We start from the raw sequence: 25,227 nt of genomic DNA on the forward strand, positions 1-25,227 counted from the left end.
TGAGAAGTTTCACAAATAACTCCTGTATCGTGTATTCCCAGCCCATAATTCAAACCCGAACGCCAATGCAACACCTAGCTATGAATCATCAAGCCTGCCATCCTCTGGTGCGATGGCAATGCGGACACCCGAAAACAATAGGTATGCCGTTCCAAACCCAGACATGCTCCACATCATGAGGAATAGCATTGCGAGCCCTCAGCTCTGCCTCGGCGGCGGCAAACCAGATATCATCCACGGAGCTATGCAAGTTCTGCGCAGAGGCACGCGCGAAAACAACCGAGTTCATATGATCCTTTTGGTACATCGTCATGTCGTGATAGAAGTTATACATAAAGTCTTTGCGCTGGGTTCGCTGACTTCCCCCATCACCGATCTCCGCAGAGAAGAACTCGACGATGCGCACGAATGGCGCCAACGTGAGCAACGAGCTAATCCAGGAGTCGTCGGTCTCCACCTGCACCTCCGAGTTCATTGTGTATCGAATGTACGAGACAAGCAAGTGCATGCAGTGGTGCGTTGCGACCAGTGCTGCGGTGTTCGTGAATGGGGGTGTTTGGAGAATGCGAGTTTGCAGTTCACGGTACATCCGCTGACGGATTTCGAGTGGGAAGGGAACGGGCAGTTTTCCTGCCTCGTATTTCTGCACGAGCATGTTTGTATGCTCTCGTCTAGCGGATGCGTACGTTTCGAGGAAGTAGAGGGTGTAGTACCTAGAGAAGTCAGCGAGTTGCTTCCGCCAAGCTTGATCGCGGATATCATACATCAATGGAGCGAGGTGGAACCATATGCTAGCTATGCCACGCTTGACGAGGGCGTTGCGCTCATTTCGCTTCGAAGGGAATGAGGCTTTCATGACGGCTGGCTCGGTTTGGATGAAACGATCGAGAATGCGATCGGCAAGGTAATAGCAGAGCCTGGAGCAGAGCATCTGCCTCCGGCGAAGCCCGTGCAAATACTTGAAGGTGTAGAGATGCCCACCGCGGGCACTCTTTGAGGGCGGGAATAGGTCCGACAAGAGCACAACATCGTCCGCCGGGTTCCGAGTGTAGATGCGATCATCGTCAATCGGGGAAGGTAGGGTGCCGTGACGACGCAGACGAAGATACTGACGGACTATTTCGTGCTCGTTGGAAGTGAGTAGCTGGAAGAACGCCTTGCAAACGAGTCTCAGTGGATGGAAATCAACGATGCCGCAGTATGCGAAGATGCGGATTTGAATTTCGACGGGAAGGTCCCAAGGGGACGGCGTAGACGGTACGATTGCATGTCTGAAAGGTGGTCAGGATCGAATTGTACCTTGGCGTAGGGCGAAGTTTACCTTTCCCGCTTGGCTTCCTTGCCTTTCTTTCGGATCGCGGCCCGGACTTTCTGGACTGAGAGGGCGAATTTGGCAAAGCCAGTCATCCTTCAGCCCTCACATTGGCGACCGGATTTTGACACCTTGAAACCCAAGTCGAATCCAGTTATCGATCCAAGGGGCTTCAGAAAAATCAGGGTTTCTTAATCTCGATGGCTGAATCGGCTTACGTCAGTGTTTAGAGCTGACATAATGGTGGAAATAAGCAGTGCAGCAGTACACACAGTCCTGGAGGGGAACATACATGCTGATATCAATTGAAGAAGCAGAGAAGATTGTCTGCTAAGTATGTGAGAAACAGGTCAAGGTAAGTCGCGAGTTCTATCAGTGTTGTCTACTTTGCTACAGGTACAAATATAGACAGCTCCCCACTTCAAAGTCTGGAATGCCACCGACTCGTACACAGCCCCATGCTGGGGACTATCTTTTTGATTGGCGCAACTTGAATTCGATTTATCCTTACATCCACGGCCCACGGGGATGCTTGAATATGGAGTGCAACTGGTTTGTATAGTCGCAGTCTTGATCAAAGATCATTACGTCATTCTTCATGCGTCAATGGCGTGCTACTGTACATAAAGTCAATGAGATCTCGAGTTCCCCTCTTCAACATATCTTGGAGAATCAAGAAATTTACCAAAATGACAAATGTACTTATCTTAGGTGCTACCAGAGGGCTAGGAGCCTCATTGCGATCACTATACTCTACCAAACCGGACACCCACGTCTTCGCAACATCACGATCATCAACAGAACCAAGCCCAGGAGTGACATGGCTGACCGGAATAGATGTCTCTCAGCCAGATGTGGGACAAAAGCTAGTCTCCCAGCTTCCCTCTACCAAGATCTCAACTGCGATTATCACTGCGGGCTACTTTGGCTTTGAAACGTTCGATTCCCCAGATTGGGAGAAGCAAGTCCAGATGTACACAACTTCAGCTATTGGTCCGGTCTTTGTGGTACACAACCTAGTCAAGGCCGGACTACTGGACCAAGGCAGCAAAGTGATATTGGTCAGCAGTGAAGGAGGTAGTATTACCTTGCGTCACGAGAAAGAAGGTGGCGGCAACTTCGGTCACCACGCTAGCAAGGCTGCGCTGAATATGGTGGGGAAGCTTCTGAGCTTGGACCTGAAGCCCAAAGGCATCGCGGTGGGGCTGGTTCATCCGGGTTTCATGCGAACAGAGATGACCAAGAGTGTTGGCTTTGATAAGTACTGGGATGCGGGTGGAGGTAAGTGAACACCTTGTCACGTTTTAGTTCTTCTGAGATCTACGCGAACTCGTCCTGATTATCGGGAAACAGCTGTCACGCCGGACCAGGCCGCTGAAACACTAGCTTCCTTTATCGATGAGTTTAATATTGAGAAGACAGGGGAGTTCTGGGCACCAGCAGGACCAAGGTAATAGAAGTATCGTTTGTGCCAATGTCCAAGCTAATGTATATCAACAGGGATATTGGCACGGCAGAAGATGTTCTGGGAAAGAATCTGTCAACCCCATTGCAGCTTCCATGGTAATTTCTACCACACCCCATGAAGTTTGGCCCTTGGGAATGACAACAAAACTGTCAATGCACCCGTGTGCCCCAGGCTTAGCTTGGTGAGAACTAGTGGGCCGCTGGCGAATGAACCTCTTATTACTACTTGGGAATACAGCAGCTATGTCGCCTCCCGATTAATCATGACACCCGTACTCCGTAGAAGTTCTTTGTGTTTAGGATATGTCCTGTGTTAGACAAGACGCCTAGACATGAGACATCCAGTTGGGAGTACCTGGATGGGACACGTGGTGGGGACACGCTTTTGGCCCCTTCAAATAAGAAGGTCAAGGGAGTTGATTTACAATCAAGAGTAACTCATACTGTGGTCAAATAATCTTGAGACAATTTCGAGGGAATTTGTTGAAACTCTGCAATTCAAGAAAGCCTTATACGACAATGTTCAGACTCAGGGTCTGGCACACATAAAAACCAAGTCTCTCCCAATATCCTCTCGTTTTTCAGAACCAACGACTCCAACGCCGAGAAGTCGGCCATAGAACTTCTGCAAACGCTCATCATCCGTAAGCAGCATAATGCGACGCAGATACGGCATTCTCTCTTTCGAAAAGGTCTCTGCAACACAACCCACAAGCCAGTCACCTAGACCATGGCCTTGGTATTCAGGCAGCACATAAGTGTCGGAGATATAGGCAAATGTAGCACCATCTGTGGCTACACGACACAGACCAATCTGCTCGGTCTGATCTGGGGTGATAGAGCCTCCGGGTTGGACTTTGTATACGCCGAAACTCAAGGCGCCGTGGAGCATTTGCCACAGGACTTGTTCAGGCAAAGGCTTTTTGATCCAGTAGATGAACTCTCGGCCAAATGCTGCATTTACTGCTGGTACAGAGAGGAGAGACGGGTCGGTGGAGATGATGAACTCGGGTTTGTTTTCCCGTGTCCAAGTTTGAGCGGGGAGCCCGCTTGTTGGTGGGGCAGAAGACATGACAGTTATGAAGATAAATCTCAGTGGAAGACCAGCAAAAGTTGGCGTTTAATCGGGCGTTTCGAAGCTTGGGACTTCGAGGATAGCAATTCGGAATTAACGGAATAGAGTGGTTGGGAATTGAAGGAATCCGGCCCACCGAGCTCTGGTTACTACACTGAGCACTTGCAGGTGGACCATTACCCCGAGAGGCACTGTGGATCGTGTTAGAATACCGTAGAACGGTAAGCCGATGAAGCTTTCCTCCATAATGATCTTTGAATTCGAAAACTAACCGACTCTGCTCAGAAATTGGGTCTAATTCACCAGATGTCTATCAACCAGAGTGCAATCCCAAGCAATGCGACTGAATGAGCTACGTTTATCGAGACGAAGAGAAGACTAACTAGCTCGGGGCCCGAGCTCTCAGACATCTTCTAGTTCGTGAGCACTAAGACTTTCATCCAATTACAACACCACGACAACAAGAAATTAGCAGTGGAAAGAAAGAAATTAAATGAATGTGAGTATACAATAGCCCATTTCAACAACCCTTCCACCTGATAGACCAAATTTTGATGAGACAGCCTAGGTTTTCTTCCCATATTGCTCATAGCTGACCGAAATCTCGTCAGTCCTCTCAATACCAGCTGCACCACGTAGGATGTTCTCATCACTCGAGTTCCTGGGACCGTGTTTCATGACGGTTGTCTGGTACGAGACATCATCCGTTTCTCCAGAAGATTCGATGTCGGATCTGTTGAATTTGCCCCACTTTCGATTGCTGCCATACATCGGCATCTTGTAGGACGTGTTGCCCGAAGAAGAACTGCTCTTGCCATCCTTTCCATACTTGATGCGCACGTAGAGTGGACGTAGAACGGGGATCGACGAGCACATTATAGTGACGCAGCTTTCGGTGGCTGACCAAATAAGCATTGGCACTGTATCGTCTGGTTTGGTTAGTCTGGAAGTAAATGGGAAAGAATTTAAATGGCTTACATATATACTCTGAAGCGTTCAAGCCAGCAAGGGCTTTGGTACGAATGATACCACAAATTCCAGCACTGAGAAGTCAATTAGAAGAGTACGCATCATTCTGCCTGGAAAACATGACTTACAATATTCCAAGACTAAGACCACAGGCAACGGTGATCTTCTCCTTTTGCTTCATGTTTAGATCCCAGACAACAAACCACGGCAGGATTGCGAAGGCGAAGTCGGCGGCGACGAACCATGCTAGCAGGCTATTAGGACATAGGGAGAATAAAGGTGCCAAATTATGGGCTACTCACATCCGACAGTATAGCCAACTTTAGAAAAGTCAAGCCAGCAATGACCTGGTGTTGTGGGATTCCAGGATTTCTCAACTGGAATGCACTGCACGATGACAGTAATGCTGGCAAAAAGCGTGATGATGGCGGTGATTGCAAGACATCCCCAGATAATCCAAATCTGGATCTTGTTTCTCACGATTCGGAGGAGGAAGACACCAACGGCACTCTTTCCCACCCCGATGACCATGATTCCAGCGACCTGACTGAAGAGCTCATATTTGACCGCTGTGAAGTATATGACCGGATCACCCACTTCAGCAAACAACCTCCCCAGACCATAGACAGTCCCCACGGTAACGAAGGCAGTGTAAGCTATATGGAGAACCTGAATTTGTTAACTTAGAAGAGGGCAACAGCTCAAGAGAGAACAGTCTTACCAATGCAAGAACGACCAGAAAGTCGTCAAGCCCGATGGCGCTCAGGATGAACTTTCGAGTATAAAGTCTCAGCCCCACAAAGAGAGCAAAGACCACCACCTCCACCCAGAGGACCGCGTTGGTCATAGGGCCCAATCCACCGTAATAACTCATGTTGAGGATTTTCACCACAATTCAAATTTAAAAGAAAGGATGGATGGCGTGTGGAAAGGTGAACTACCCATATCACTTCAACATGCGCTTTCTGTGAATCTCTTGAATCATTATATGCTATCTGCATTGAGATGCATCAACCCTGACACTCCTGTTGCCACTAAGAGCAAAGGTACGACGGAAATGTGACTCTTTAGAGGCATGGCCCCTGCCAATGATCTGAAAGAACGACACGGAGTGCATCCTTGCACTTTGCCTTACTGATCTTCGCCCGACGACCTGGAGAGTTTTATTAAGGACTCCTGTCAGACCGGTAGGGCGATCCCACGAGCTCCACCAAGTACACAATGCATTCAGTGTAGCTCAGACATATGGACAGTGGCCTGTTCCACGCCACGCCCCACATGACAGGACATACTAGGACAGAAATGGCGCTGGTAGAGAAAAATGATACCACAGAAGATAATCAAGACGTTGGATCTGTCATACAAAGCGGATCCGGAACTGAGCCAGCACTACCCGTACTTGATAGGAGCGTGTGGTCAAGACTCATCTGTGCTTAGGCTCGGGCTTTGACAGTTAACGGTTAGTGGAGCGCACAGGCAAAAGTTGACAGGTGGCTCCCGTTTCCCCGTCTTAGCCTCGTGGTGGCTGCAGCCGAAACACGGAGATCTTTTCTAAATGTAGTTAAGCGAGTGGACATTTCTTCAGAGTTGGATCTATCACAAATTAAATTAGAGTTGACAGGAGTCTAGAGCAGGAATCTTCCTGGATGTTACGCTGGGTCTAGCCTTGGAGCAAGTGAATTCGGTTTCTCCCAACTTGGTAATTGAACTGACTTAACTCTGGCTACCGGTGATCCCGGAGGTCAAGGCCAAAGTTAGGTAATTAGCGTTAGTTAGGGAGGAGGTTGGCATTTATACGAATGTTCGCGCTGTTGGTATGTCTAATTTAATCTCAGAATCATCAGATTTTCATATGAGTCAACTTCTTACCCCTGTCTTGCGGGTCAATTGTACGAACACAAAATGATGTCTCTGACAAAAACTATTACCTCGTTCTATTCAGCTAGACTGAAAGGCTTCGGCAGCCAAACAGAGCAGGCACAGACTGTGGATCCTGTTCAATCTCAAACAGAAGAGATCATTGCTTCGCTCGATGCTGTTCAACCGGAAGCATTTGGCGGAAATGAAGTAGAACGCCTCAAAGTACGAGCTGCAGCTCGTCGACTGCTTGCGAGGGTGGAGACACCCTACGAACGAGCCTGGGGCTTCTGCTTCGAGCAACCGGTGGTCTTTGCCGCTTTGCAGATATGCATCGACGTGGGCCTTTGGAGATCATGGACTAGTGTCGGAGGTGAGAAGTCCATCGATGAGCTGGTCAAGTTGACTAGTCCAACCGTTGATGCAAATCTTCTCCGTAAGTCCCCTCACTTTTGTCATGATCGCCCGCTGATGAGAATACAGGTCGATTGTTCCGACTGCTAGCGGCCTTCAATGTTGTCAAAGAGACATCCGAGGACAGATTCCAACCCACACCTTTCTCGCTAGCTATCGGGGATGAGAGCACCAAGGTCCGAGCATCACTCCAAGCAGCGTAAGTAGCCCCTGCCTATCATCTAAGATTCATGCTTACCCCTCTCATCTTAGAACAAACCAGTATATCGCAACCAGCAAAAGCCTGCCCACATACCTGAAAAGCATTTCATACCAAGAGCCAAAAGACGTCACCACGAACAACCACTCGGTTGCAGACCCCGATGGCTTGAATTTCTTCGGCCGGTTGCAGAAAAGCCCCGCCTGCTATGAAGCATTCACTGGACACATGGAAGCATGGACAACATGGAAAACACCATGGACCAAGGTCATCGACACCAATACACTGCTAGCAGGAGCCAAACTTGATGGCGGCTCACCATTCGTCGTTGATGTTGGTGGTAACACCGGTATTGATATCTCACATGTCCTTGCTAAACACCCAAACATCCCCGCTGGATCTTTGGTTCTGCAGGACCTCCCCGAGATCATCGCCACCGCAAAGGTTGACGAAAAAGTCACTGCCATGGCCCATGACTTCTTCTTACCACAGCCAGTCAAAGGTAACTCACCCCCAATGACATGACGTTGAGTAGAGTGCTGACCACTCACAGGGAGTCGTGCGTACTTCATGCATGCTGTCCTCCATGACTGGCCTGACGACAAGGCTAGGGAGCTGCTAGTCAACACCAGAGATGCTATGACCAAAGGATACTCCAAGCTCTTTGTCTATGACATTGTCCTGCCGGCCACAGGAGCGAGTATAAGCCAGACAACGATGGATGTTCAGATGATGTCGTTGCTATCGGCTTCTGAGCGGACCCAAGCGCAGTGGAATCAGCTGTTGACCAGTGCTGGCTTGAAGATCACCAAGTTTTGGCCTGATCCTCAGCAGTATGAGATGGTTATTGAAGCTGAGATCGCATGAGTTGACTCTTTGCGTGCTTTTGCTTTGTATACCTCGTGTCAGAATGGTGCTTTTGATATTCTTGCGGGAAAAGATTGTTAAATACTGGTGGCTCTCTTGTCTTTTATCGAATTAATTTATTCCAAACTTCACTTGAGCAGATAAGAGTCCAACCAATTCGCCGCTTTTGAGTTATCGTTTTGCTCGAGCCGCCCGTGGTGCGGAGAACTTGTGCAGTGAGAGGCTGAAGAGTTATTTGAGAAAGTTTCACCCTCTCAAGGCGCACTCGGTCTGGTATCGCAGTTGTGCCTGGGACCCTACTTTACTGAAAATCAGGGGCGCCGAGAGAAACGAAACTACCCTGCGCGCCCTTGTTGCACTTCGGATTCTTTTTCCATGCGTCCTCGGAACGATTTTGAAAATTTTTCATTCTGATCCGTTTGCCCTGCTAAGTATGAAGCAGTAGCCCACTTGCTATGGATCTTTCCACTTGAGAGTCTTGCTTCGCGCTCAACCCTTACCCACCTGCATGGGCTTGACTTACTTCACGCTGGTAAATACCCTCCGAGACGACAGACGGTGTGGGTCATTGAACCCAAAAGAGCCCCAGACAAGGCTTCTTCGATCTGGAAAGTGCTCATTTATCTTTCATGTGGATATCATTATCAATCCACGGCTGACCTCGGGAATACAACTGAAGTATCTTAAACATACTCAGGCTCGGTAGTTACGTTGAGCTCGATCGACCCCAAAATGGAGAACTACCGGCCGAGAAAATCAGAGCCAATCAGGTTGAATTCATAGAGCAGAGTGTATCTGTTTACCCCAATGGCGTGGGGAGTGGAGTGGATGTTGACAACCCGCACGTCATCACGGACCGCGATGATGTTAGCCGCATCGAATCAACACCGAACCACATCGCAGACTGAACATTCGATCGATTTTGATAACACATAGAAGAATGAGGGGCAGCCTCTCAAATGGCAATTGACGTTTGAAACGTTCCGCATGGCGTGCAGGCCTTGGTATCTATATGAAATCCCCGCGTTCACTACCTCCGTTCGATTTCTATTTGATATTTTTTATTTTCCATTGCAATTGATACTTCATCATGGCGCTCGTGGAACCTAGTCTGCCATCTCATATAAAGCATGTCGAGATCAAGGGTCCCTCGGACTCGAAGCCAACCACAGTTGTAGACAGCGAGATAGATGCATCGGCCTCAGACAAGGCGGACACCCAGTTCACACTGGAGGAGCACCCCGTTGATGAAGTGCGTCCTATCAAAGTCGGTGTCATCGGAGCTGGACTCACAGGTATTACTGCCGGTGTGATGCTGCCTGCGAAACTGCCTGGTCTTGATCTACGCATTTATGAGAAGAACGCGGACGTGGGTGGAACCTGGTGAGTACCAACCAAGTCTATTCTTTTGGCTATCTTAACTGACCGAATGTTAGGTTTGAAAATACCTATCCTGGTGTTCGTTGTGATATTCCTGCACATGTCTATCAATCTGGAATTTCACCAAATACCCAATGGACTGAAGAATTTGCCCAAGGAGAGGAGATCAGAGACTACTGGCAGGGAGTCGCGCGAAAGCACAATGTCTATCAATATCTTCGCACGGGGCAAAAAGTACAGAAGGCCGAATGGCAGCCCGAGAAGGGCAAATGGAAAGTAACTATTGAGCATGTGGACGGGTCAAAGGTAGAGTGAATATCTGGCACGATCAGTACAAGTGGAAACGTTGGAAGCTTACATACGAATAGATCTATGAAGAGGAGCTGGACGTGGTGATTAACGCCATCGGTCATTTCAACGAGTGGAAATTGCCCGACTACGAAGGAATCAAAGATTACAAGGGAACATTGTTCCATTCTTCCCACTGGGACCACAGCCTTGATCTAAAAGGAAAAAGAGTGGCTCTCATCGGCAACGGTGCCTCTGGTCTGCAAGTCTTGCCTTCAATCCAACCACTAGCCAGCCACGTCGATCACTATGCGCGACACCCAACTTGGATTGCGGACTCATTCAGCAGTGGTAATGTGGGAGTTCGTCGCCTGGAGCCAAACATCATCCCCGAAGAGCAGCGAGAATCCTTCAAAGTTCCTGAAACGTATCTAAAATACCGGAGGGAAGTCGAGAGAAACTATTTCGAGCGCTTCGGCGCGATCTTCAAAGACACACCTGAAAACAACGCTCTTCGCGAGAAGTGGACCGAGCTGATGCTGCAACGCATCAAAGACAAGCCCGAGTTGGGCGACAAGATTCTTCCAGATTTTCCACCCAACTGCCGTCGCCCAACGCCAGGCCCCGGATACCTAGAAGCCCTGTCCAAAGATAACGTCGATTACATCCAGACACGAATCAAGCGCTTCACTGAAACCGGAATCGTGACGGAGGATGGAGTCGAGCGCCAGGTCGACATCACAATCTGCTCCACGGGAGCAAATGTAGACCATGCGCCGCCTTTCTCCATAATCGCCAACGGCATCGATCTCAAGACCGCCTGGAAACGAGATGGTCATTTCGGCTTCCCATACTCCTACCTCGGCTTCGCGACACCGGGCTTCCCTAACCTCCTTTGGCTAGGCGGTCCCTACGCCTCCGGCCACAGTGGTACAGTCCCCAACAGCGTCGAGAATGTGGTGACCTACATCGCCAAGGTGCTTCGCAAGATTCGCAGCCAGGGAATTAAATCGATCGAGCCGGGCAAACAAGCAACTGACGATTTCGTCGCTTACTGCGACCAGTTCTACCCACGCACTGTGTGGACCGCCAATTGTAGCTCTTGGTACAATGGTGGTAAGCCCGGTGCTAGAATCCATGGTCTTTTCCCTGCGAGTGCATCTAGTGTCAATTACATTCGACGTGATCCTCGCTGGGAAGATTGGGAATACACTTATGTTAATCCTAGTGGAAATCGGTTTGCTTACTTTGGTAATGGGTGGACTACCAGGGAGTTGACTCCGGGTGCGGAGTTGACGCCTCATTTGAGGTTGCCTGAGGATGTTGATTTAAAGTCTTATATGGAGGGATGGTGGGACGTTTGATATACTTGATACTAGATTATTGACAAGCTTGTTTAGATAGTGAATTATGGGTGCATCAATTGTGCATTTCACCACTTTGATGCTTTGAACATATACACTTTTTTTTGAACATTGGTCATGAGTCATTGTATTCGGTAAGCTCAAGAGCAAACTTAGGTCAAAATAACAATTCGGAATATAGCTTATGTACCTCGTAATCCGAGTTTCAGAGCAGCGCAGGGCGCAGACCTCGATATATTGACTAGTGCTCATTGCTTGGTATCCTCCACCATAACTGTCTCTACCTCCTTTTCATTTTCAACAATAGGCGCTTCATCGCCGAACAGGGCATCCATCTGTTCAAGGGTCTTGCCCTTGGTCTCAGGGAAGAAGAAGATATAGGACAGCATAGCCGCCAGGTTGAAAACAAAGAAAACATAGAAGTAGCGGAAACCAATCGTCGACAGTGCGTTCGGCGAGAACTGCGCGAAGACAAGATTCACAGTCCAGTTCGTGAAAGTAGTGATCGAATTACCCTGGTTGCGAATATCAACCGGGAAAATCTCAGCAGGATAAACCCACGAAATGATTCCGACAAACGTGTAGAAGAAACTGAACACGAAATTCATGGCCACCATGGCTCGAAGTTGGTTGGTATTTCCCGTGTCCCAGTGTTGCGACATGGCAGCGTTGCAGACGAGCGCGCCTGCCATACCGGCCGCTGAGAGAATGAGAGGCTTGACACGACCGACTCGCTCGAGAGCCCATAAGCCACCGGTGCAGTAGACAATGGAGAGAGCCCCGGAGATACCGATGATCATCAATGAGGTCTGAGTGTCAAATCCGAGCTGTGCATAGATGCGAGTGCCGTAGTAGTTGATAACATTGATTCCAGACAACGGACCGAAAGCTTGGACTGCACAGCCGAGAATGAGACGGCGACGCCAAGATGGTTTGCGGAGGATAGATGTGAATGTTATCTCTGTGCGAGCGCGTTCCGCTTGAATGGTCTCGCGGATCTCTTGGAACTCGAGCTCAATATACTGGTCTTTCTCAGGTGTTCCGTCACCGTGAAGATTTTTGAGCGCGACAAGGGCTTCCTCGTGGCGGTCCTTCTCCATCAGCCAGCGTGGAGATTCATTCAGGAAAAGGATGCCACTCATTAGGGCCAGACCTGGGACACATTGAAAGGCAAGAGGAAAGCGCCCTGGGGAGATTAGCAGATATTCAACAGGAAGTTGTAGAAAGTGAAAATGGATCTTGTACTCACACTGGAAAGAAGTCTCGTTGAAAGAGCACCCATATCCAAGCCACTGGGCAATAAGGTAACCCCAACTCAACATCCACTGCAACAAACCAGACATCATACCCCGAGAAGAGGATTCAGCAATTTCACCCGCATACATTGGAATGACCGAAGTCAGCATGCCAACTGCAATACCGGCGATGAAACGTCCAACGATGAGCATGACCATGTTGATGGCGCCAGCTTGCAAGGCACAGCCAAAGCATGACACGCAAGCGCCTGCTAGGACAGAGTATTTTCGACCGAGCCGATCACCAGTGAAGATGTTGATGATTGTACCTAAGATAGCGCCACCCTGGAATGCAGAAACGATACCACCGGTCACAGTGTCGCTAGGGTTGGAGAAGTATTTGATGAATTCAGTTTGACCGATCGTCGAGGTGATGATACCGCTGTCATAGCCGAAGAGGAACCCTAATCTCATTAGCTTTTATTAACGATGGAGAGATATAGACTTACCTCCTGTGGCTAGGAACACTGCGGTTAGCAAAGTCTTGAGTCTGGGCATTTTGACTAAGACTTTCAGTATGGATATTCAGGACACAGCCTGGGGAAATACCCCGTGGGGATATGATATTTTATAGACATCTAATAGAGCCGAAGAAATGTTTCAGCTAAGCCAGAAAGGATTTTAGTGACCTCGCATAGCTGGGGTAGCGCGAAAGAGGTGGCTCTACGGCTTTTCCGGCCCTCGCAAAAATGTGGACTGCCGAAAATTTACGGGCATTCGGTATGTTCTGTCCCGAAAATTGGCTCAGATGGGGCGATATATACGGATGGGCAATATATGCCGAGACATTAGACGTAACTAAGTGGAGGCGTAGGTTCCATGGATGAGGTGGCTTTGTATGGGTTGAGAGAGTTGGCCAAAGAGCTCACATTGGGGACAAAACTTGAAAAAGTCACATCACACGTACGAAGTCTGAGAAAGCAGTTGTCTTCAACTAGACTTTGGTCTAGCATTTTGGTTAAATTCAAACTATTCTATTGAAATCCGTCTATCCTCTATAGCTCAATAGATACAGTATACAAACCATGACTCAACACCAACTCGTCTCCGGTCACAGACTCTTCTACCTTCCCATGGCATAAGGCCTTCTTCATATCACCAGGAAGCTTGACAGTTGCCTTCGTTCCAAAGGGAACTCTCAGCTGCAAATTCACAGAGCTGCCCTCACGCTTGAACTCAATCTCAATCAATCCATATGGACAGTCCACGGAGCCCTTCACAAAGTCAAACTCAGATGCATAAGGTGGCTCAACCGAGAATGTCCGGTATGCTTCCTGCACGGGTTTCAATCCAAGGACCGCAGCATAGAACCACTCATAGATTGTACCCAACATGTCATGGCATTTGCTCCGACATGCGTCTTGCCAGAACTCCAAGAGCGTGGTCTCGCCACGCCGTAGGAACCGCATATAAGAAGGGTGCTCCTCCTGTCTTGCCATCTTCAAGACGAGATCGGGGCGGTTTGCGTCGGCAAGGGTGTTGAATAGGAAGCGGAGACCAATTTCTCCCGCACGTATTTTGCCGTCTGCTACATCTTCCAGGAACGCAGTCATGATATCTTTCTTGTGTGCTTCAGGTACGAGTCCAAATTGCAGGGCCATTGACTGCGCAATCGCATCGCAGTCTCGTGCTGGATAGTTGTCGAGGGACGTGTAGTAGGCATATGGACGGGTGGTGTCGTCTGTGACTAGGAGGTGCTGGTTGTAGGTCTCGTAGATGCGGGCAGACCAGGTCTTGAATCGCTGGGCGTCTTCGAGCTTGCCCAGCTGTTGGGCCATCATCTCCACGCACTGGAGACAGCGGTAGTAAATTGCTGTTTCGATGTTCGCTTGGTTGTTTCCGAAGGCGATACCTCGACCCCAGTCACCAAGACCATGCTCGATGAGGCCGCCCTTCCGTTCCTTTGTCTGTATGTATTCCATATAGCGCACAGCAGCTGGGTAGACCTTTTTGATGACATGCGTAGAGCCGTAGTACTGGCGAAGGATATCTGGCAGGAGACACAAAGCGCATCCCCAGGTAATGGTGTCATGCAGAGGGCCGCACATGTAGCGAATCTCGGGGGCCATTGTAGGCACGAGACCACTGGGCTCTTGGCTGTCAAGGATATCATCTAGGATCTTTGTGTATAGGGATTCCATGTCCCGAATGTATTGAGTAGCGGGAGCGAGCAAGTGGGTGACTTCCAGCCAGCCAAACTTCTCGATTTGCGGGCAGTCTGTGTGATAACTGAACAGATTGCTGCTGAAGGTCCAGTAAAGTGCGTTCAACAACTGATTGACATCTTCTTTGTCAGTCGTCATTGTTCCAAGCTTTCTCGCCGCTGATGAAATGTGACGGCCAACAACGGAATGAATGACAGGCAATTCATCATCAGGGTTCAGTGAGACGCCTTCGACCTGAATGTATCTTGCGCTTGTGAAACTGAAGTCAGGCTCCCAGATCTCGGCCTGACCAGTACCAGCCAATGTAATTTTTGAGAAGACACCCGTTTCAAATTCCTTGAATAGAGGGTCTGGCATCAAGACTGTGCCATCATCATTGACAGTCTCGGAGTATCGAACAACGATTTCCGAGCCAGCCACTCCCTGAACTGCAAGTTCAACTGAAATCGAAGAGTTTTGACCCAAGTCATAGCACACAACGCCCTTCTTGGGACTGTGCACCTTTACGGGCTCGAAAGTTTCGTGCAGCACAACAGGAGGTTGACTCTGATAAAAGATATGCCCCCTGGGTCCAGTCAGAGGCTTGATAGGCGCCCAGTCAGAGTCGTCGAAAGTAGCACAATCCCAGCCAGCAGGATACAGACGCCGATCGTGGTCTTCTGAGGCGTAGATATTTGCTAGTGTCGTGGCACTCTTTCTGGTCTTCCAAGAAGCATCGGAGATCAAAACCTCGCGTTCACCATCCCCGTAGAAGAGATGCAGTTCTCCAAAGAAGCATAGCTCATTTCCGTAGCGCACGTACGTATTGTCTTCATACATGGGCCAGAAGAACCGGCCTTCTCCGCCCTTCTCACCAGCGTAGAATCCATTGCCCAGATGAACGCCCAGCGCATTGTCTCCTGCACCCAAATGCCCCGTCACATCGTAGGAGGTAAATTGAACACGACGGTGATAATTTGTCCAACCAGGATCAAGGCGGTGATCGGACGCAGGCTGGCCGTTAACAGACATATTGAAGTGACCGAGCCCGGAGGCGAAGAGAATTGCGCGTTCGGGCTTGCGGGCAAGTTGGAAAGATTTCCGGAGATAGATCGGCTTGTCGCCTCCGTCACCGATCCAAACTGCTTTCCAGCGGTTTGCAGCATCTTCGAACCAGGATTTAAAAATCAGACTCGTATGCGGCATGTAGGTCTGGTTCATGCTGTAGGGTGGCAGGAGGTGGGATCGTGGATAGGCTGTGAAGAAATGGTTCACGGCGCTCTGGTGGGCAGCGTCACTCTGGTCCCACACTGTGACTCTCCAGAAGTGGTTGGTGATGGATTGGAAGCCATTCTCGGGCTTACAGAGAACGTTTCGTTGCGCATTGCTTTCAACGCGCTGGGAGTCCCAAATGATGTTTGAAAGCTCTTCGTCGGTTGCTACCACAATGCGATATGCGAGTTGAGCTGCATCCTGATCTTCTGTCTCAATTGTCCAGTGGAATCGCAGTTCGTCTGTGTCGATTCCGAGCACTTCATGGAACCCATGAATGCCACAACGGGAAATCTGCATCGTGTATGTTTGTGGTGATGCTTGTACAGACCAAATCTGAAGAAAGTCGAGTCGACATTTCGATCACGTTCGGAATATCCGAGAGATGGATACTCGCTGCCATCTACCCCGAGAAACCCCGCAAGAACCATGGGAGGCGAGACGACCACGGGTGGTCAGATGTCAAAATTGTAGGCTAGAGGGCGGCGACGCACCAATAGGAGAGCGAGAACGCCGCAGTTTGTGGGGAAAGTTCGGGCGCGGGGCTACCGACGCTAAACATCGGTATCTTCGGCATTTTCAATACATGCAGTACTTTCGGCAAGTGGAGGCGGGATCTCCAAGCAATTTGATAAAATACAGCAAAGGTTCCAAGATTCTATGTAGCAGTAAGCAAAATTCCAAAGCGCACGGTGGGCACTAGTTACTGTTGTACTCGAAGTCACGATACAAATCGTTCCAAGGTTTTATTTGCTACTTATGCTCTATTTTACATACTATTGCGACTCCAATGTATATGGAGGCACTTCTTGGCCTTCACGCCAGAAGTACTTGGCGCCGGGGTGCTCCTCAGGCAGTCTGTTTTGACCTTTTCGGCCATAGATATTCTCGCGCAGGGTTCCGCCCTTGACGGCATAATCCGACCAGAAGAGTCCACGACGCTGCAATTCGGGCAGCAAAAGGCGGATGACATCGTCAAAGGTGTCCGGCAGGCTAGCATAGCTGAAGTTGAACCCATCAACGCCGCCGACACTGACCCACCGCTCTAACTCATCAGCAACGGTCTTAACGCTACCAATGATCTTCACACCATTGCCTCCAAGAGTCAAGTATTCGGCGATGGTCCTCTTATCCCACTTCTGACCCTCAGTGCCAGGGACCGTGCTGGCCCAGTGGTTCACCATACTGCGGACAGCAGGCTGTTCCACGAACCGGAAGTCCTGATCGTCGGCGTAAGTCGAAAGATCGTATCCAGTCCAGCCACCGAACAGAGCAAGAGCTCCCTCACGGTCGCCGTAAGTCTTCAGCTCGTCGAACTTGGCTTGTGCCTCCTCGTCCGTCTCGGCAACAATGACCAGAGCACCGGCAATAACCTTGATATCTTGCGGGTTGCGACCGATATCTGCAGCCTGCTGGCGAATGCTGTCGACAGAGGGTCTGACAAGCTCAGGCTTCTGTGCATGCAGGAAGACAGCCTCAGCGTGCTTTGCCGCAAAGGCTTTGCCAGCGGTTGAAGTGCCAGCCTGCAGGATGAACGGTGTCCGCTGGGGGCTTGGCTCGCAGAGATGGGGGCCAGGTACTTGGAAGTATTTGCCTTTATGGTTGATCTGGCGGACAGCCTTGGGGTCCGCATATCCCTGGGTCTTGCCCTGACCTGGCTTCCAAGTCACGGCATCGTCTCTCCAAGACGCCTCCCACAGCTTATATGTGACGTCGAGGTACTCATCAGCGATGCGGTAGCGCTCATCGTGTTCGACCTGAGTGTCGAGGCCAAAGTTGCGAGCTGCGGAGTCGAGATACGAGGTGACGATGTTCCAACCAACTCGGCCACTGCTGAGGTGGTCAACGGTGGAGAAGCGTCTTGCCAGGGCGTAGGGGGAGTCGTAGGTTGTGGATGCTGTGACGCCAAATCCAATGCTTTCAGTTGCGGCTGCCATGGCGGGAACGCTGTAGAGAGGGTCGTTGATGGGGAATTGAGCACCAGCTGGAATAGTTGGGTCTAGATTGGCTGGGCCTTTGTAAACATCGTAGCCTCCCAGAACATCCGCAAAGAAGATTGCATGGAATTTGGCATCTTCGAGCTTTTTTGCCAATGCGATCCAATGCTTGATGTTCTTGTAATCCGCGCCTTGGTCTGCGGGATGGCGAAACAGTCCCGGGTTGAGGTGACTGGGCGAATGCATCGCGAACGCATTGATGATGAGTTGCTTTTTATCTGAAGACATGGTTATAGACAGGCTCGAAAATACAGAGCAAAAAAAGCAAAAGGTAACAGAACAAAAAAAACGAGCTGTATAAGAGCAACCCCGCGAAGGTTTGACGTGCAGTTGGAGAAGTATGGCGTCAGCCAGGGCGTAAATGCTATTCGTGCCCACGTATCCTCCACTCTACACATACAATTCTCTCGTGCGAGACGGGACGTTTTGATTCCAGACAATTCAAATTCGCTAACATAACCGAAAATAAAAGGATCAGTTTCAACAAAATCCAACATGATTGATGATCAATTCCTCCACTATGGGGCATAGATGCCATGTCGCCAAATGAGAACCCCAACTAAAATGATCAACGGGGACAGACCCCAATAGAGCCCAAGTGCTCTGTCATCAAACAAGATCGTGATCAAAGTGATGAAATGGGGCATATCGCAACGGAGCCCAAGTGCCCTGCCGCCAGATGAGGTCCATCAAGGGCCCGCGGGGCTAGGGATAAAAGTGACATGTGTTTGGGCGAATGTGTGTGTTTAGATTGATTGGTTATTTGACAAGCTGGCGCTGACTCCACAAACTGGGTTTGTAGTTGTTTTCCAAGCGCCTGCGGGAAAGTGCTTCATGATAACGCTGGTCAAATTCTTCCAGCTTGGCTGGCGAAAGAAGGTTGTGTCGTTGAGTTCGGCGGTTGTACGCCACAACCTCCCGAGTGAGCCCACCCCGCAGGCGGTTCTCCCAGGTGTCATTTTCTGGCCACCTGATCTGATTCATATCGCCACTCGGGCATGCCTTAGCAAGAGAGGTCTCTCTCATCATACGTCGGCGAACAGCTTCAGTAGAAACGTACTCCAGCTCGCGTACAAACGGAGACCGGCTGGTAGCATAACTGGTATTACTGCTTGAGAACCGGTGAGCAGCGCGCAGACGGCTTGGCGTCTTGGGTTTGTATTGTTCGGCCTGGTCACGGGCCTTTTGGAGAGGTCCAAGGTCTTTCTCGGCCTTGGGGGGTTCTGCTCCACCAATGGTCTTTGGGCTCTCGTCGCGGAAGGATGAGTGGTCATCTTCGACGCTTTCAACAGTGGTATGGTATGAGCGTGTGTTTGGCGCGGGAAGATCGAGTGGGCTGCTGGCAATGGAGCCGGAGTTCTCAGGACTGGAATAGGGAGCCTCAGAGGGGCCCGGACGTTCAACCCGCTCTCTTCTCGAGGCATTCACTCTTGGTGTAGCTGCTGGGCTGCTGGGGAATGGACCCGGACTGCTGGGGAATGGACCTGGGGTCTGAGATTGGCTCGCAGGGCTGGTGCGCGTCGAGCTGGAGCTCTCAGAGCTGGAATATGGAACCTCAAAGTGACCCGACCAGTTGAAATTTGCCGGACGTTCAGCACGCGATCTTCTCGAGCCCATTTTTCTTGGGCTAGTCGCTTGGTTGGAGTTTGCCGGGCTTTTAATGCGCACTCTCTTGGAGGAACGTTTCTCGGTATCTGGGTCTTCACTGGCCCCGGCCCTGGTGGGTGTAATTTTTGGGTGTTGTTCGTTGTATTTCTCATTCGCTTCCCAATCTTCATCGTCGTAGATGAAATAATCATCGTGCAACCCGTAGCTACACCCTGGGGGGTTGGGGATTTTGTCAGGGGTTGGCTGCCGCTTGCGCTTAGAGGCAGTTGGCGTTTCAGGCTGTGCTGCGCGAGAAGACTGTGGGGCGGATTGTGTGGTTGAGGAATCGATCGCAGTAGTCGCAGGGGCGGTGGGGGCGGGTGGTACATTGATAAGCCAACGAGCGCGCTGCTCCTCGGAATAACCAGCGCTGAAAAGATCGTAGTTATTATATCTCCTGCGCGGAGGCACAGTGGGTGCTTGGTGTGAATCTGTTCTCGCCGAGGCCACTGGAGCAGGGGATCCGCGGACGGGCGAAGTTGTGGACGTGCCTGCAGGGACAGAGGATGAGACTGCAGTGAGACTGGAATGACCATGCTGCTGGCTAGTTTCAGCTTGCGTGTGCTGTTGCTCACGCTCGGCAGCTAATGAGATGTTAGTCATTGAGATGGGTGAAAGGATATTTAGGTACATACGGTGCGAAGCATCTGCTGCCTGTGGCACATTGGGTCGTCCCAAAATGCCCGTCCATCGTCGAGACACACTGTCAAACACCCATCGGCCCCATCCAGGGGTGTTTGCCCGTATGGGCGTGGCAGGGACGGGGGTTTCGCGGGGGAGAGCACTTTCCTCGGGAGTGGGAGTCTGTTCATGCGTGTCATTATCTTGGGGGAGGGAGGCGGACCTCGCATCTGCATCTCGCTGCGCTAGATATTCAGGGACACGGAACATTGTGGAATGAATTCGACCACCAATTTCGGCTTGGCGTCGTCGGGTGCGGTCCGCATAGGTGGTTCGGGAACTGCCACGGGCACGAATCAACGAACCACCAGGAGTTATCACTGGTGCAGGTTTGTAGCGTTTGGCTGGGGTCTCGTCTTCGGTGGTTCGGGTCCGTTTCCTGTTTCCATCTTGGGTACGTGTCAGCGGGTTGCTGTTGGGCTTGCGCACAAGCAGCGTAGCGGCTGAGCCATAGTACAGGGGCGGCAATCTATGGCGTCGCCGGGTTGGCCGGGTTGACCTACGTCTCATTTCGGGGTCCTCCGAGGTCATGACCGCAAGGGTTGTCTCGGTTGGCTCGATTCTGGGAAGCCATAGATCAGTATACATGCGGTTTTGGGGTTTTTGAAAACGGGGTCCAGGGGGTCCAAGGGGTCCGGATGGCACGAAGGAGGTACTGGTAGGGGTGGGCCCAACGGGGGTGTAAAAGACATCTTCCGGTGTCGACACAAATGAGCTCAAAACCACATTCTGGGGTGTCGGCGCAAGAGGTGTGAAAAACACGTCCTCCTCTTCCATCACCGACACCGTAGGTGTATCAAATATACCACCCGCTGGGGATGGGGTGGCTGGGGTCGCTGGTGCCGAAGAGACCTCCGGGATTGGGGACAAGAAGGCAACAGGCGTAGACACCACGGTCAGGGAGACCGCGATGGGAGATCCGGAATGGGAAACCAATGGGGAGAGTGCGGGGCTGGATGAAACTAACTCTAGTAGATTGGTGACCTAAACAGACCAATGGTTAGTTAAATGACTTAGACGTGTTAACAAGGTACTTACCAAGTCGGACTTGTCTTTGTTGGCAGCCCGCCCTCTGCGGGCCTGTCTGGCTGGAGTTGACAGTACTTGCTCGTTGGGTTCTGACTGAGACTCTGGCTGGGCTGAGGAGCCACGTGTGTTGCGGCGGCGGCGGGTTGCCGGCTGAGGCTCAGGTTGGGGTTCAGGTTGCGCTGAGGAGCCGCGCGTGTTGCGGCGGCGGGTGGCCGGCTGAGGCTCACGCTGGGGTTCGGGTTGAGCTGAGGCGCCACGCGTGTTACGGCGGCGAGCCGGCTGGAGATCTTGCCGGGCTTCAGGCTGAGCTGATGAGCCACGCGTGGTGCGGCGCCGACTTGCCGGCTGCTGGGGCTCTGGCTGGGCTTCAGGCTGAGCCGATGAGCCACGGGTGTTCCGTCGGCGAGTTGCTGGCTGAGATTCTTGCTGAGTCTCAGGCTGGGTTGACACGCTCCGCGCGCCACGGCGACGACGTGCTGGCTGGGGTTCTGGCTGGGGTTCCGACTCGGATTCCGACTGAGCTGACGAGGCTCGCACATGGCGGCGACGTGTCTGCTCCCATTCGGCCACAGGCTCGAGAACGTGGTTTGATCGAAGTCGCATCTTGGCTTGCGCACAGGGTGCAGTAGGTAATGAGGTGACGATTCGGTAGATAATTGAGGGTTTATGGGGAGATAAAAGCAAGTTTATCGATCACAGAGGCGCTTGAAGGCGCAGTTGGAAGTGACAGTCAAAGGTTTTGGCTGGACAAGAAAAAGTGGTGAACGATGGGGGAAGAGAAGAAGAGGAGATGAAAAGTAAACAAAGACGCGATGATATGGTTGCTGCGTGTTTTGGCGGGCGTGAAATCGCAAATGGAAGGAGCGGTTGCCGGGGCCGACTTCCCCTCAAAAGTTGTAACTTTTTCAAATGCGGAAGTCGCGATCTGGCAGAATAGTTGGCCTGAGGGCGGTGTGTCTGACCAAATTTTGCCCATAGACTCAGTAAAGGGAGTATACGGCCAACCCCTTCCATGCTAATAATTACCAATACTTTCCCTCTACTCTATCATATCCATATATTCCTTCCTTTTGAAGAATCCTGTCTCATTATAATTTACTTGCAGCACTGTTTACACAGGCTTTTGAATATCATTAAGCAACATTGGAATTGGCTGCTTTAGGCTGGAAAGATGGATACTAGCTAACAGACTTTGTATGATCACTCGATAGATTTCATCCTATGTATACTATATCTATTTATATATCGATGTAGTTATAAGTACCTATGGCCCATGCCAAGGTGATTCATACCTACACATGTAACAGACACTCTTGTGCGTCTTTCCTACACCACACCCTTACGTTCATGACCTCGAGAATTAACTTAAGAAGATAACAAGATACTATTTGTACAGATGCTTTATGAACGAAGCGAAAAGATAGAGCCATGAACCAACAAAGTACCCATCGCTAGTTCCTGGATAGCAGATGATATAAGCCAACACGCTGATGCCTTTTTCAAAGCCAGCCAAACACAACGAAATTATACAGAGACGCCGCAGATATTTCGGGGCAGCCATGCTCTTTAGATGGCAATCTCTCCCTTCCATGCAGCATCAGACAATCCCAATGTTCCCATTAGGTTCTGCCACCGAGGGCCTCCGCGCTCCTTCCTGCGAACATATTGCAAAAGCTTTTGGCGTTTGTGGACAAGAAGTTGCATATTGCGTCGGTTGTGCTTGTCCTTGGTAGCAGACTCCAGGTGGCGGGAAAGGTTCATAATCTTCACGGTCAAAATCGCCGCCTGGACCTCTGCGGAGCCGGTATCGGGCCCAACGCGCGGCGCGCGTTCCGGGTGAACGGGGGCAGACCCATGAACCATGGCTGACGGCTTTGGTGGAAGATTCAGGTCTGTGTAGTGTCGCCCAAATGTCTCGACGCACTTCATGATGTTGAGGCGCACCCGGTCCTTGGTATTTCCATTGTTGAGGTTCACAATTCGGTTGATTGCCTCCTGGGCATTTTTGTGTTCCTTTTCGTGTCGCTCAAGGGCTTCCTTCTCGGCTTGAGGATCGGTGGTGTCGCGGGTAGCCTCCGGGAGCGGCTCGGTCAAGTTTTTGGAGTAGCCCAGAGCAGCGTCCAATTCGTTGGCTTTCAAGTAGTAGTTCAAGTCATCGGTCACAGTGGATGGGACCTGTGAGTCGGTTTGGATTGCGGTCATTTCTAGGATGAATGGTGTCGGGCTGCTCTTCACGGGATCACCGAGCGAGGATTCCCGCTCCACCGCGAGCTCTTTCTGTCGAGAAACATTGGCTGCCTTACGTTGGCGAGCCTGAGCCATCATGAAAGGATCATGCTTTCTGCGCACTTGCGTCTTGCTGGAGGCAGCTCTGATCGAGGTGTGGAACACATTGGACGGCGGAGCGGAAGCGGATCCTAGACAACTTATTGTTAGCACACTGTGGCGATTGGTCAGGGTAGCAGGCTGGGACATACCGGCCAATGCCTTCAGAGAGGACTGGAGTGAGATGCGCAGAGGCATGATGGGCGTTGCTGGCAAGTTGATACTCCGATAGCAACACTCACTGATTTCCATCAGTAACATTTCGCCGGGAAAACTTGCGCCCGAAAGGAAGTTAAGCACGCTATTCCCTTTTGGGATTTGTTGAGCCTCAGGTGTCTACGCTCTCCGACATACTATATCTCCGGCCGGAGAAAATTGATGATAACGTTGTAGCGCTCCAGGGCTTATGCTAACAATTTGCATGGAATATTTCCAGGTACTTTGGTAAGATTATGCTTTTCTTCTCAATCACTTTTTCAAGATGTCAATCCCTAATTCTCTGTTCACGGCTTAGCCAAGACTTCTTTTTCTCGACCAATCATGCTTACTTGGAACAATGGAAGGACAGCCAAAAGACAGTTGACAAGAGGTCTCGGATTGACAATAGCTCTCTTCCTTTACCAATCGCAATATGAGATCAAGCCAATATATAGCTACTCGTGTTTATAAGCAACTAACCTCCCATGGCGCGTTCAGTGAGCTGAGAAGGATAAACATACACGAACCCTTTTTGAATCAATGAAGGGAACCTCTTGTTAAAACATGGGCTTTCAATATTCACTTCTTATACTCCGTACCCTAAGTAGGCTTTAGTTCTTACCGTTTTCACCCTCATCTGGATCACGTTCTTTTCATGCACCATCGGCGCAAGCGCTTGTCAGCCTGTTGCCATCAACACGCGCAAAAAGGCGGCCGGTGATGAAGTGTTCGCTCCAACTCCAACCGTCAGCCAGTCTTGCGATCAGACTACCCGCTGATCGCCCACCTTCGCCCATATACAAGTTTGAAACAAACATATGTGACCTAACAGCACTGTCCCTATCTGCATTCAATATTTAGTTCAAAAATTCTCCCCACAATGTCCAGGTCTAAAGTTCATGGCTGCTAACAGCTGCTTGACTGCTTTCTCGCTGTGGTTGTTCTTCGTTTCACTCTTATATCTTTGAAAGCATAGACAACCTTATCCCAAGACAGGATATGGTTTGTTTTGTTCTAATGAATAAGTTCAAGCTCATATGGAGCACCTTAGTTTTACACGAAAGCAATTGGATCAAAACCAGGTACATCGTCGTTGCACAGACTTTTCTGAGGACAAAAGACCATACTAGATGTCCACAACCACTGAGATTCAATCTGAGAATACTTTCTAGTCACCAAGACAAATAGCTGCGCTTGCTGTCATTGGTTATATTTACACAACCTTGGTAGGTATTCATTGTACGTGTAGTCAAAAGCGTTGATGTTGGAAGTACAAGATGGGTCCCGTTGGAGCCAAGTGGACCCAAACAGTACCAAACTGCGCATATGGTCATAATGCCCTCCTGTATCCACCATAGCCCTAGACTAGCCCTAGATTGTGGTGCACGTGCCACCCACTCAAGCGAATTTTCCTTCCGAATCGCGAAGGTGCGGCTAGTTGGCTTGA

At 50.4% G+C, this 25,227-nt stretch overlaps 11 protein-coding genes across 11 annotated transcripts; 3 read left to right on the top strand and 8 right to left on the bottom strand.

The window, feature by feature from the left end:
- Positions 1 to 88: 88 nt before the first annotated feature.
- Positions 89 to 1,407, bottom strand: N7506_002508 (F-box protein; the record flags this gene model as incomplete). Its single annotated transcript, XM_056951803.1, has 2 exons — positions 89 to 1,271; positions 1,322 to 1,407. The coding sequence occupies 2 exons, from the start codon at positions 1,405 to 1,407 to the stop codon at positions 89 to 91; spliced, it is 1,269 nt and encodes a 422-aa protein (XP_056814954.1).
- Positions 1,408 to 2,001: 594 nt separating this feature from the next.
- N7506_002509 (oxidoreductase, short chain dehydrogenase/reductase family superfamily) lies at positions 2,002 to 2,879 on the top strand (the record flags this gene model as incomplete). The annotated part of the gene is made up of 3 exons (XM_056951804.1): positions 2,002 to 2,593; positions 2,666 to 2,762; positions 2,813 to 2,879. 3 exons carry the CDS (start codon positions 2,002 to 2,004, stop codon positions 2,877 to 2,879), a joined length of 756 nt encoding a protein of 251 aa, XP_056814955.1.
- A 429-nt stretch (positions 2,880 to 3,308) lies between these two features.
- Positions 3,309 to 3,851, bottom strand: N7506_002510 (Acyl-CoA N-acyltransferase; the record flags this gene model as incomplete). Its single annotated transcript, XM_056951805.1, has 1 exon — positions 3,309 to 3,851. The coding sequence occupies one exon, from the start codon at positions 3,849 to 3,851 to the stop codon at positions 3,309 to 3,311; it is 543 nt and encodes a 180-aa protein (XP_056814956.1).
- Positions 3,852 to 4,418: 567 nt separating this feature from the next.
- On the bottom strand, positions 4,419 to 5,697 carry N7506_002511 (uncharacterized protein; the record flags this gene model as incomplete). The annotated part of the gene is made up of 5 exons (XM_056951806.1): positions 4,419 to 4,783; positions 4,833 to 4,897; positions 4,952 to 5,069; positions 5,126 to 5,492; positions 5,545 to 5,697. 5 exons carry the CDS (start codon positions 5,695 to 5,697, stop codon positions 4,419 to 4,421), a joined length of 1,068 nt encoding a protein of 355 aa, XP_056814957.1.
- A 1,028-nt stretch (positions 5,698 to 6,725) lies between these two features.
- Positions 6,726 to 8,160, top strand: N7506_002512 (uncharacterized protein; the record flags this gene model as incomplete). The annotated part of the gene is made up of 4 exons (XM_056951807.1): positions 6,726 to 7,116; positions 7,164 to 7,293; positions 7,347 to 7,795; positions 7,847 to 8,160. 4 exons carry the CDS (start codon positions 6,726 to 6,728, stop codon positions 8,158 to 8,160), a joined length of 1,284 nt encoding a protein of 427 aa, XP_056814958.1.
- Positions 8,161 to 9,250: 1,090 nt separating this feature from the next.
- On the top strand, positions 9,251 to 11,192 carry N7506_002513 (flavin-containing monooxygenase; the record flags this gene model as incomplete). The annotated part of the gene is made up of 3 exons (XM_056951808.1): positions 9,251 to 9,543; positions 9,597 to 9,846; positions 9,909 to 11,192. 3 exons carry the CDS (start codon positions 9,251 to 9,253, stop codon positions 11,190 to 11,192), a joined length of 1,827 nt encoding a protein of 608 aa, XP_056814959.1.
- Positions 11,193 to 11,440: 248 nt separating this feature from the next.
- On the bottom strand, positions 11,441 to 12,985 carry N7506_002514 (sugar porter family MFS transporter; the record flags this gene model as incomplete). Its single annotated transcript, XM_056951809.1, has 3 exons — positions 11,441 to 12,378; positions 12,442 to 12,891; positions 12,937 to 12,985. The coding sequence occupies 3 exons, from the start codon at positions 12,983 to 12,985 to the stop codon at positions 11,441 to 11,443; spliced, it is 1,437 nt and encodes a 478-aa protein (XP_056814960.1).
- A 497-nt stretch (positions 12,986 to 13,482) lies between these two features.
- On the bottom strand, positions 13,483 to 16,203 carry N7506_002515 (uncharacterized protein; the record flags this gene model as incomplete). Its single annotated transcript, XM_056951810.1, has 1 exon — positions 13,483 to 16,203. One exon carries the CDS (start codon positions 16,201 to 16,203, stop codon positions 13,483 to 13,485), a length of 2,721 nt encoding a protein of 906 aa, XP_056814961.1.
- A 476-nt stretch (positions 16,204 to 16,679) lies between these two features.
- Positions 16,680 to 18,128, bottom strand: N7506_002516 (LLM class flavin-dependent oxidoreductase; the record flags this gene model as incomplete). The annotated part of the gene is made up of 1 exon (XM_056951811.1): positions 16,680 to 18,128. One exon carries the CDS (start codon positions 18,126 to 18,128, stop codon positions 16,680 to 16,682), a length of 1,449 nt encoding a protein of 482 aa, XP_056814962.1.
- A 531-nt stretch (positions 18,129 to 18,659) lies between these two features.
- N7506_002517 (uncharacterized protein) lies at positions 18,660 to 21,860 on the bottom strand (the record flags this gene model as incomplete). Its single annotated transcript, XM_056951812.1, has 2 exons — positions 18,660 to 21,212; positions 21,267 to 21,860. The coding sequence occupies 2 exons, from the start codon at positions 21,858 to 21,860 to the stop codon at positions 18,660 to 18,662; spliced, it is 3,147 nt and encodes a 1,048-aa protein (XP_056814963.1).
- Positions 21,861 to 22,823: 963 nt separating this feature from the next.
- N7506_002518 (mitochondrial 37S ribosomal protein uS15m) lies at positions 22,824 to 23,780 on the bottom strand (the record flags this gene model as incomplete). Its single annotated transcript, XM_056951813.1, has 2 exons — positions 22,824 to 23,674; positions 23,735 to 23,780. 2 exons carry the CDS (start codon positions 23,778 to 23,780, stop codon positions 22,824 to 22,826), a joined length of 897 nt encoding a protein of 298 aa, XP_056814964.1.
- Between the last annotated feature and the right edge of the window lie 1,447 nt (positions 23,781 to 25,227).

The sequence above is a fragment of the Penicillium brevicompactum genome, assembly GCF_028827555.1.
Source record: "Penicillium brevicompactum strain IBT 35665 chromosome Unknown utg000001l_segment0_segment1, whole genome shotgun sequence".
In the NCBI taxonomy this organism is placed as follows: domain Eukaryota; kingdom Fungi; phylum Ascomycota; class Eurotiomycetes; order Eurotiales; family Aspergillaceae; genus Penicillium; species Penicillium brevicompactum.